The sequence below is a fragment of the Callorhinus ursinus genome, unplaced genomic scaffold, assembly GCF_003265705.2.
Source record: "Callorhinus ursinus isolate GAN/ISIS: 27379988/994484 unplaced genomic scaffold, GSC_fseal_2.0 scaffold1, whole genome shotgun sequence".
NCBI lineage: Eukaryota > Metazoa > Chordata > Mammalia > Carnivora > Otariidae > Callorhinus > Callorhinus ursinus.
In genome coordinates, this window is record NW_027397063.1 from 130,991,518 (window position 1) to 131,002,653 (window position 11,136).

The window sequence follows — 11,136 nt, forward strand, 5'->3', positions numbered from 1 at the left end:
GGCGAGCCGGGAGGGGCGGGGCGCTCGACCCGAAGGTGGGGGGGCTTGGCGGGGAGGGGCGGGGGACTGGTCTGGAGGGGCGGGGGCGGCCTTAGCGCGGCGGGCTGGGGGTGGTTCCGGGAGGCTTTGACGTTTGGACCTGGAGGGACTGGGGCATCGTCGCCAGGGCCTCGGGGCTTCGATCAGAAGGAAGGGGCGGGGTGCTTGATTGTCAGGGCTCGGGGGCTTCAGCGAGGAGGAGCAGGGAGATGCTGGCCTGTTTGTCCCAGAAATCCGCTCCCTCCGCGCCCTAGAGTGGGCTTAGATTGATCCAGCCACGAAGGTGGGGAAACCCTGTAGTACAACCACCCCTTTTCCCCGAACAAAGCAATCTTATAGCTTCCTCCTCGCAGACTGCCAGGTGTTCCTAGATACGTGTGGATGAAAAGACCCCAGAAGGAAGGAGCAACAAATGTTTAAAACCAAACGGGTGTCTGTATACTCTGCTGGGTTTCTGGTATATATATATTCTTTTTAGAATTAGATGAATGAAAAATCTTTTTCGTAAGTACCAGTTCAAATAGTATGACGTCTCCGTAAAGAAGTAGTTTTCAAACCGCAGGTTGCATAGTAGTGGGTTGTGGACTCAATTTACCGTGTAGTGACCAGCATAAAACCTACATACCATAAGGACAAAATAGAATAGAATAAAATGGGAGGGGGGGGTTGGCAGTAAAAATATGCATCTCACATAGTAAGGGCAGGTATTATTTTGTGACTTTGTATCACAGGTAGATCATGTCATTAATGTCCTTTATTCCTTTTAGAAGATGAATCTTAACTTCTTTAATCCATTCTCTGCCTCACCATGTCCTTGAAAGTGTACTTTACCAATGGCTTCCTTCTTTGCAGACCTACCTTTCAAACCTCAACAAATATTTTTCTTGACCTTGTTTTTAAGGTAAGTTATTTGCGTAAGTAGCTTATTTAAATGTTCTTGATGATTTATCTTCTGTTTGCTTCTTAAATTTGAACTTTTTTTCAGTATCTCAGAGCAAGACCTTGAACTATGCCATCTACTTCAATCACCATTCATCTGCTAGATATGTGGGAAAAGTTTTTAATATGTAGGTTTTTGGACCAGCTTCCAAGACTAGTGTGTTTAACTGATGGTATGTTAATAGCTGCTGTAATTAAAATTTTCAGTGACTTAACACAAGAGAAATTTCTTTCTTGCCACATAACAGTTTAAAAAACAGGTGTCAGGGACACCTGGGTGGCTCAGTCAGTTAAGTGTCTGCCTTCGGCTCAGGTCATGATCCTGGGGTCCTGGGATCGAGTCCTGTATCAGGCTCCTTGCTCAGCGGGGAGCCTGTTTCTCCTCTGCCTGCAGCTTCCCCCGCTTGTGCCCTTTCTCTCTCTCTGATGAATAAATAAAATCTTAGAAATAAATAAAAAGCAGGTGTCATTAGTCAATGGGCAACTTTCCTCCATGTAATGATTCAGGCTCCCAGGCTCCTTCCATCCTGTAGCATAGAGGTCAACAAACATTTTTTTGTTGGGCCAGATTGTAATGTTTAAGGCTTTGTGGCCATAGGGTCTCTGTTTCAACTCTTTTAATTCTGCCTCTGCCCTTGTAGTTCTGTAGACAGTACTCTGATATGAATGGGCATGGCTGCATTCCCATGAAACCGTTTACAAAAACAGGCAGCCTGCTGGATTTGGCCTGTAGTTGGCTAACTCCTGCCATAGAGCCTCAGAGACTTCTGCATTTAGTTAGTGGTTGGGCAAAAAGAAGGCATACCTGCTTCTTAACCACATGGGCCCAAAATGACATACAGCATTTTCTCTACCATATAATTGGAGAAAATGAAGCCCCATCTAGATAAAAGAGGGAAGGCTGGGAAATGTAGTCCCTAGCTGGACATGTACTACCCACAACTCTAAAGGATGGAAAGGTGCGGGGAAGGGGGCCTAGAATTATAGCTAGCTGTCTCTAACCACAAACTATATTCACCTTAATTTGAGTTTCTTTTTTCACATTTATTTATCCTTATAGTAGCTTAAAGTTATTATATACTATATAGTATTTTGACTTTTTTTTCTTCAAATAAATTCTTAGGAGGAAACCCAGCATATAGAAAACACCAATGTGGACATGCTCTAGAATTGAAGCTGGTGGAGGGGGGATGGCGGGCAGAGGGACAGAATGCCTGCCATCAGCTTAGCCTGTCTCTTGACAGAGATAATGGCCACCAGGCATCTTTGTGGGGAACATGCACGCACAGTGTGAAAACCAATGCCATAGAGTTAATATTGTAATAATAATGCACAGTCTAAGAAATCATAGAAATCATCATTTTGAGGGTAATTTAGTAAGTTGTTTATTTTAAATCACCTGAAATTTAAATCATTCCAAATTACTGTTTACCAATATTCCTGTTGAAGTACTTGAGTAAATACAAGTCTCTCTTGGATATCACCATTTATGCAGCTGTTAAGAGGGTTTATTATAAGGGACTTTGACTCGTTCTTTTCCCTGTCTGCTTCTTCCACTAAGTTGAAAATATTTTTTTGGTTCCTTTAGAAAAGTTGAAGACAGTAGGCTACTCTTAATCTCTTTATACTTTAACATTGCTTCAACTAAAGGTTGTTCTAGTTTTAAATCAGCATTGATCTTTCCGTTATTTTTTTTACTCCAAAATAATAAAATTTTTTTTTTTTTTTTTAGGATTCCAGCTTTATTAAGCACACCATCATTAGAGTTGACACATGGTGGCACTATTCTTAAATGGAATAGAAAAAAGAAATAACCCATTAAATTTCCCCAGGATCAGTTTTGACATAAAAAAGAAAACACTGACCTCAGTGAAGACTGTAACAAGGAGAAGGGGTGAAGCCTTTTAGGAACTGGTGCAGTGATTCACTATTGTGTGATTGCATTAAGTGATTAACCAACAATTATTTATTGAGCACCTGTTGTGTACAAAGCAGTCTGAGGAAGGACATAAGAGATTTTGAATCTAGTAGGAAAGACTGAACTGATGATCATACCTTACACACAGGCAGCCCTTGAGTTGATGAAATCAGTTACTGTGAAAAGAAAAAAAAGTCATTTGTAGAAAAACACACAAAGCAGTGTATATATAGAAGTGTATGTGTTTATTCATTCATTTCATAATTCAGTCATTCACCAAATATTTATGAAGTGGCTACTACATGCCTGGCACTGTGCTAGGTACTGTGAAGCAGTGAAGTAGATAAGCATTGGCCCTGCTTTCATGGAAATCATGAGTTTACAGCCGTGGTTAAATCAGCATCAGCATCACCAGCAAGGAATATGGTACTAAATCATTTTATGGCTATTGGATTATCATAGACATTCTTACCCCTTTCCAAACCAAAGGAAAGGAGATCAGAGGTAGAAATAAAAATGAAATGACTTTTTGGTGGTTTTACTTTTCTACAAGATTTTAATTGATTTGTCACTTCTTATCCAAGATAATCTTGTGATATTACAAAAGAAAAAACAGCACATTAAAACTGTATGTTTCATAGGAGTTTGGGTTCAAAAGAATTCTTTTCACACTGTAATTTCAACATATTGCAAACAATGAAAAGGGACAGCAAGGTTGGATATTTCTCACTCACAAGTTTTAGTTATTTTATAACCACATGTGTTTGTTTAATTCCTCTTAAATTAACTCTCTAGTTAATGAATGAAGGTCATGCTAAGAAGTAACTGAATAGGCCTTGGATCAAGGAAGACTCAAGGTCATACTGGGCTTTCCTAAACTATTTTATGGAAACTACATTTCCAAACTAACCAGGAAAAGCTAAGCTAGACCAAAATTATTCTCTACAGCTGGGAAAGAAGGCAGAGCACTAGTAAACAATCATTTCAAGACACACTGTCCAGAAAGAAACAAATATGGCTGGGAGGATCAGATGCAGATTACATCACCAATCCTTTATCTAAAAAAGAAAAAGGACACAAACCTCATACCTGGGATAGCATGTGAGCAACAGATGGTCATCTAAATAAATACCTTGCTGCTTTCCTTTTTTAAAAAAATATTTCATGTTATATTTTTCCCTTTATAGATTCACAGCTAACTGAACAAATGAAGTTTTTTTTTAGACACTTAGGAATGTCTGTAATCTGTTTTTGTTTCCATTCTTGTTAGACATTGTGCATGGCATTTTTCAGCCCTGCCCCAGATCCAACAATATTTGTTCATTGTAGAAAAAATAGTAAATAAGACTAGGCAAAATGGGGGAACGTCCCAATCTGTACATCCTTGCAAATCTTAAAATAAATAAATATATACACACACGTATTTTAAAAGGTATATATATTTTGTAACCTGTATCTCCTAACAGGGTTTTGACCTCTTTCCACAGCCTTTAGTTGTACTACAAAATAACCCATTTCCTGATGTTGGGCACTTTGGTTAGTTCTACTTTACTATTATAAACAGCTTTGGGAGGTACAGTAATGACTTTAAGGCTACAGTAATTTCCTTAATTCTTCCCAAGGATTTCAGTAGAATATGACAGCGTCCCTTCTCCCAGCAGATGGAAATATTTGGACATCGTTACCCCCCCTCAAAATCCTTTTCTGATCGGCAAAAAGCTATCTCCTCGCGTCCTGTGCACGTTCTTAATTATCATCCAGTCACTGAAGTCGCACGAGGGCCGTTCCCTCCCGTGCAACCTGAGCCTCGCAGTCACCCGTGGTCTGACCTCCACCAAGGTGACGCGAAGGAAGGGCCAGCGGCCGCACCCGGCTCAGACGTAGCGCGTGCGTGTGCGCGCGCATGAGCGGACGTGCGTGTGCAGACGGCGGCTGCGCGGCCGGCGCCAGGCCTGGTGAAGGTATCAGCTGCTTGCTAAGCTTCTCCTTCCGCTCCTCCACCGCGAGATCGGGTGGGGGTTGGATCGGAAAAGGGGAGTCTGATGACCCGGGCCTGGTTTCTTTCCCTCTCGGCATGCTTTCTTCGGGGGGTGGGGTGGGGTGGAGTGCGGTGCTTGGGAGGCGGTGTGGGGAGCTGGTCACGCCCCCTCACTCCCAAACCCCGCCCCTTGGGTTAAAACCCTAATTATCTCCACGTTTTTGAAGATCAATAACGTTCACTTACTCCTACCTCAAAGAATAGGCCCTGAAGTGTTTTTTTGTGTCATTGGCACCAGAAATACTACTTAGCATAAGGCCTCAGTAATCCTGATAAAGGATGCTTTCTGCAGTCCATAAAAGGCTGGGAATGCCTTTATGTTTTTCATGGTGTAATTCTGTTGTGGTGAATTGAATGAATCATCATTTCACCTCTTTGTCTTGGAATGTCTGAGGGTACTTACAGTCTAAAAAGGGAACTCCAAACAGTTGGTTTGACGATAAGTATAAAGTGATGTTAACGTTATTTTCCTTGTGTTCGTTAACAGCTCACACCGAGCACCTGAAAGAAGTTTTCGGCTATTGTTTCCTAGGCCTATAAGCTATTTAAACAGCAGTGATTACCTCCTGAACGTGTTGTGATCTGTTACAGGAATGTGCTTCTGATCATCTGAATCTCAACCATGGTGTTAAACTGCTTGGAAAATTTATTAAAAATTACAAGCTCTCATCTATATTCGAGATTATGCCAGCGATTATTAGGAAGTAAAAGGTTTTTCGGAACTGCGCCAACGTTCAGATTTCGTAGGCGGGTTGTCATTACAGGCATTGGCTTAGTGACTCCTCTGGGTGTTGGAACTCAGCTGGTCTGGGATCGTCTTATTCGAGGAGAGAGTGGAATTATTTCACTGGTCAGTGAGGAGTATAAGAATATCCCTTGCAGTGTTGCTGCTTATGTGCCAAGAGGTTGTGATGAAGGTCAGTTCAATGAACAAAACTTTGTGTCCAAATCCGATATCAAGTCCATGTCTTCTCCCACCATTATGGCCATTGGGGCTGCAGAGTTAGCCATGAAAGATTCTGGCTGGCACCCTCAATCAGAAGCGGATCAAATGGCTACCGGAGTTGCAATTGGCATGGGAATGGTTCCTCTTGAAGTTGTTTCTGAAACTGCTTTGATGTTTCAGACAAAAGGTTATAGTAAAGTCAGCCCATTCTTTGTCCCTAAGATTCTGGTCAATATGGCAGCAGGCCAGGTCAGTATTCGATATAAACTCAAGGGCCCCAATCATGCAGTGTCTACAGCCTGTACCACAGGAGCTCATGCTGTGGGAGACTCTTTTAGATTTATAGCCCATGGTGATGCTGATGTGATGGTGGCTGGAGGTACAGATTCTTGCATTAGTCCTTTATCTCTTGCTGGGTTTTCCAGAGCCCGTGCTCTGAGCACAAACCCTGATCCTAAGTTGGCATGTAGACCATTTCACCCAAAGAGAGATGGTTTTGTCATGGGAGAAGGTGCAGCTGTGCTGGTGCTGGAAGAATATGATCATGCTGTTCAACGAGGGGCCCGGATCTATGCAGAAGTTTTGGGCTATGGACTCTCAGGTGATGCTGGTCACATAACTGCGCCTGACCCTGAAGGAGAAGGTGCCTTAAGGTAAAGACTTGTTTTGTTTTTAAAAGATTTATTTACCTATTAGAGAGAGAGAGAGAGAGCATGTGTGGGGGAGGAGCAGAGGGAGAGGAGAGAGAATCCCAAGCAGAGTCCACGCCAATCCCATGATCCCAGGACCAAGATCACAACCTGAGCCGAAACCAGGAGCAGCTCAACCAAGGGCCGCTCAACCAGCTGCACCACCTAGGTGCCCCAAGACTTACTCTATTTAAAATATTTCTTCAAATAAGACATTTTATTAGACTTTCAAACCGGGGAGTCCAATATAGTAGTATCTGCCCTTGGTGTACAGTATCTTTGATGTTTTTCCATTTTAGACTAGACAAAATGGTTTTGAATTCTTTAACATGTTTGTAAGATTTGAAACCATTTGAACGTCTTTAACAAACATTGGATTTTAGTTAAGGCCTGTAAAGTTGTGAAGAGGGCCATGTGTGTCTTTGCCAATTTTTCATACTTCCAGTTGTGCTTAACAACTGTCAGAGTGCTCCCTCCCACAGTCCTCCTCTTTGGCCCTTCATCAGACTCAGACGGTAAAGTCAACCCTTCTAGTTGTGTCTGGTCTCTGTGCCATTGTTACTAAATCAGTACTTTCTAACTTTTCACTACCCAGGGATTCTGACTCTAGGCCTGGGGTGGTGCTAGAGATTCTGCCTTTCTAACAAGCTCGCATGATGCTGATGCTGCTGGTCTGAGGACCACAATTTGAAAAGCAAGTTGATATTGCAGAATAGATAGTTAAAAAAAAAAAAATCCCTGTTAATGTTTTAGCTAATAGGTTAGCCTGCTTAGATCATATTATGTTTTTTGTTTTTTGGGGTTTTTTAAATATTTTTTTTTTTAAAGATTTATTTACTTGACAGAGAGAGAGCGAGAAAGGGAACACAAGCAGGGGGAGTGGGAGAGGGAGAAGCAGGCTTCCCGCGGAGCAGGGAGCCAGACACCGGGCTCGACGTGGGGCTCGACCCCAGGACACTGGGATCATGATCTGAGCCGAAGACAGACGCTTAACGACTGAGCCACCCAGGCGCCCCTAAATAATTCTTATTTATTTAATTGACAGAGAGAGAGCGAGAACAAGCAGGGGGAATAGCGGGCAGAGGGAGAAGCAGGCTTCCCGCCGAGCAGGGAGCCCGATGCAGGACTCGATCCCAGGACCCAGGGATCATGATCTGAGCCAAAGGAAGACACTTAACCAACCGAGCCACCCAGGCGCCCGATCATATTATGTTTTAACCAGTTAACTTGACCAAGGGTTGGCAGACCTTTTCTGTAAAGGGACAAATAGTATTTTCAGCTTTGTGGGCCATAGGGTCTCTGTCACAATTATTCAAATCTGTCTTCTAGTGTGAAAGCAGCCATAGACAATACAAAAATGAATGGATGTGCTCCAGTGAAAGTACAGTTGACCTTTGAACAATGCAGGGGTCAGGGGCACTGGCCCACCGTGCAGTCAGAAATCCATGTATAACTTTGACTTCTCCAAAACTTAACTACTAATAGGCTATTGTTGACAAAAAGCCTTCCTGATAACATAGTCAACATACACGTATTTTGTGTATGTATTATATACTGTTTTCTTACAATAAGGTAAGCTAGAGAAAACAATGTTATTAAGAAAATCATAAGGAGGAGAAAATACATTTATAGTACAGTAGTGTAAAAAAATCCACATGTAAGTGGACCCACACAGTTCAAACCCATATTATTCAAGGGTCAGCTGTGTTTGTAAAAACAGGCATCTGGCCAGGGCCATACTTTACTGGCCTCTGAATTATGCTTTTGAGTTTTGGTAAATAGTTGCTGGTGCTAGAAGTATCAAACATAGTAGCCAGCTACATGAAGAACTAGTTATATTCAGGTGAAACCCTTCATCACACTTCAAATTATACACTGAGATGCCTCTTAAGGAAATATATGCAACCCAGAGATCGGGAACTAAAACAGAAGGTGTTGACATTCATGATGTTTTCAAAGATTCTTCCAGAGAAATGTTTTCTTTTTGGATTTGTTTTTTTTTTGGCTTGGCGTTGTACTTCATTTATTTAGAATTCTTAAAGCTTAAATAGAATTTTGAGAGGTTATTTGAAGCACCAAAGTAATGGTGCAGACATCTTTAGATTATTGGGAAATATGCCAAGTTTTATATTTAAATGTGAGAAAAAATTAAAACACGGTTATAAAATTTTTCTCCACATTTGGAATCACTACATACACACACACACACCCCACTGATAAATTCCTAGAAGAAAAACTATTCTAGGCTTGAGTCAACATGGTTTTTCCCCAGGGAAAAATACCAATTCAAGTAAGTGGAAATACATTTTGTTAGAGATTATAAAACCCATAGGCCTTTGTATTTATCTCATGGTGTTGAATCAGTCCAGGGTACTGGGGGTGACTCATTATTCCTGTGCAGGTGGCATTCTAACTCCTATGGTAATCCAAGTTGGGGTTCTGTTATTAGAGGAAAGGAGTCTCTTCATCCAGCATGTATGTTTATTTCTTTCTCATAAGCCATATAAGGACTCCTGTGTTCAAACTAAACTTAGTTCTGATAAATTTCTTTCCTTATTTTATTAGATGTATGGCTGCAGCTGTAAAAGATGCAGGTGTACGACCTGAAGAGATATCCTATGTCAACGCACATGCTACTTCCACCCCATTGGGAGATGCTGCTGAAAACAAAGCTATCAAAAATCTTTTCAAAGACCATGCACCTTCCCTTGCGGTTTCTTCAACTAAGGGAGCCACGGGACATCTGTTGGGAGCTGCAGGGGCGGTTGAGGCAGCTTTTACTGCTCTGGCTTGTTATTATCAAAAACTACCACCTACTTTAAACCTGGACTGTACAGAACCAGAATTTGATCTCAATTATGTTCCACTAAAGGCACAGGAATGGAAAATTGAGAAAAGACGTATTGGACTCACCAATTCCTTTGGTTTTGGTGGTACTAATGCAACACTTTGTATTGCTGGCATGTAGGACAAATCATTTGTAATTAAACATTGATTTTTAAAAAATATGAACTATATTAAGTGGAGAATTAAAATGTTTATATAAATATATCAATATGTATCAATCTATATATATCAGTCTATATCAATACCCATATACCCTTCATCGGTGTCAGGGTTTCTCAGCCCTGCCACTATTGATATTTTGGACAGGATAATTCTTTGTTGGGGTAAGGGGAGCTGTCCTATATGTTATAGGATGCTTAGCAGCATCCTCATCTTTACCCACTAGATTGCAGAAGCACGGTCTTCTCTAGTTCTGACAACCAAAATGTCTCTAGACATTGCCAGGTATTTTCTGGGTGGCGAAACAGTCCTCATAGGAGGACCACTGATCTCTATTTTCCTAATACTCTAGGTCACACAGCTCTTTGATGTTTCACCCGCTCTTGTCCCTTCCACAAACATTGGGTGAGTAGCTGCTCTGTGCTAGGCAAGGTTGTTGCATTGTACAACTCCAGACATGCCATTCCCATACAACATAAGGAGAAGGAATACAAATATAACTGGGAGTTTGCCTCAGTGATCAGCATTCTTTGAATAAAGCAGTCAACCAGCAATGAGCTCTTTACCCCTTCTATCTAGCTAGCTCTCTTTTCTTCATATTATCCATACAGAGATGCAGTCGATTAGTGAAATTTCCCTAAATGTCCCAGTCATGAGTTCTCTGAAAGAAGGAGAGAAGATTGGTTTGGTGTTTCTTACTCTTTTTGTATTTATGGTGGCAGCTAGTGATTAATGGAGATAAAGGTCCTTGGGAACTTGCTGGTGACTTAAGCCACATCACCTCAGCCCACCTCAGCAGCTATGGTAGATAATTTTTGTGTCTGCTTCTAATGTCCCCTGCCAGTGCTGGTGGTGCCTCTTAATTTTCCACCCTGGGGCTTTGTCCAGGGGACATCCCGTCTGGCTGGGAGTGTTGGGAAGGGGACAGGGACAAGTCCCCTGGAGCAGCAGTCAAAACCAGTGAGGGATGGGGTGAGTTGAGTGCGTCCGCCTCCTCTCAGAGGCATAGTTCATGTTCTCCGCAGTTCCTCAGGGGGCTTCTGGTCAGATAAAACTTTAGTGCTCAGGCATTAACCAGCTCAATAACCCTCTTTACTGGCTTTTACCCCCTTCCCTTTCGTCCCTTCCTGAGTTTTACCCTGCTCCCGGAAATCACCTCCTAAACAAACTACCTTGCATTAGCCTCTGCTTTGTGGGAGACTCAGACTAAGGCAAGAAGTGTGTGTTGAAATGGTAGCAAAGGGCTAGAGTGAGTGAGTGGGTAAATGGAGCATATATGTTTCTGCAGAACTGAATAGTGTTCCACACGTTTTAATAGGCTGGGTATATTGTCTGTCTACTGGCTTTAACTATGGCACTTTATCCCCTGTATGACTTAAGATTGCGCCCATGTTCATTCAGTTATAATCTGTTTTAACGGTCACTGGCACATATTAATTTCCTCAACCAAAATTTGTTGGGTGCTAACTATGGCCCTGGTTTTGTACTGGCCACTGATGATAAAGTGATATGTCAGGGAAGGTTTCCTAAAAGAAGCTGAGCCCATACGGGTGCATAGGTC

The 11,136-nt window shown here is 42.0% G+C and overlaps 1 protein-coding gene across 4 annotated transcripts; it reads left to right on the forward strand.

Moving 5' to 3' along the window:
- The first annotated feature begins 98 nt into the window (after positions 1 to 98).
- OXSM (3-oxoacyl-ACP synthase, mitochondrial) lies at positions 99 to 9,618 on the forward strand. Of its 4 annotated transcripts, none has more exons than XM_073900962.1 (4): positions 100 to 940; positions 4,555 to 4,857; positions 5,422 to 6,533; positions 9,135 to 9,618. In XM_073900962.1, exons 3-4 carry the CDS (start codon positions 5,557 to 5,559, stop codon positions 9,535 to 9,537), a joined length of 1,380 nt encoding a protein of 459 aa, XP_073757063.1. In that variant the 5' UTR covers positions 100 to 940; positions 4,555 to 4,857; positions 5,422 to 5,556; the 3' UTR covers positions 9,538 to 9,618. The 4 variants fall into 4 exon arrangements, with proteins under 4 accessions (XP_073757076.1, XP_073757063.1, XP_025738890.1 ...); XM_025883105.2 differs by having other exon boundaries at positions 4,558 to 4,857; XM_073900975.1 differs by lacking the exon at positions 4,555 to 4,857 and having other exon boundaries at positions 99 to 940; positions 5,526 to 6,533.
- The last annotated feature ends 1,518 nt before the right edge of the window (positions 9,619 to 11,136 follow it).

Excerpts from the sequence above, each read along its gene's own strand:
- OXSM (XM_073900975.1), top strand. The coding sequence starts at position 5,557 with ATGGTGTTAAACTGCTTGGAAAATTTATTAAAAATTACAAGCTCTCAT. Across the intron at positions 6,534-9,134 it reads GAAGGAGAAGGTGCCTTAAG|ATGTATGGCTGCAGCTGTAA; the intron begins GTAAAGACTTGT and ends TTATTTTATTAG.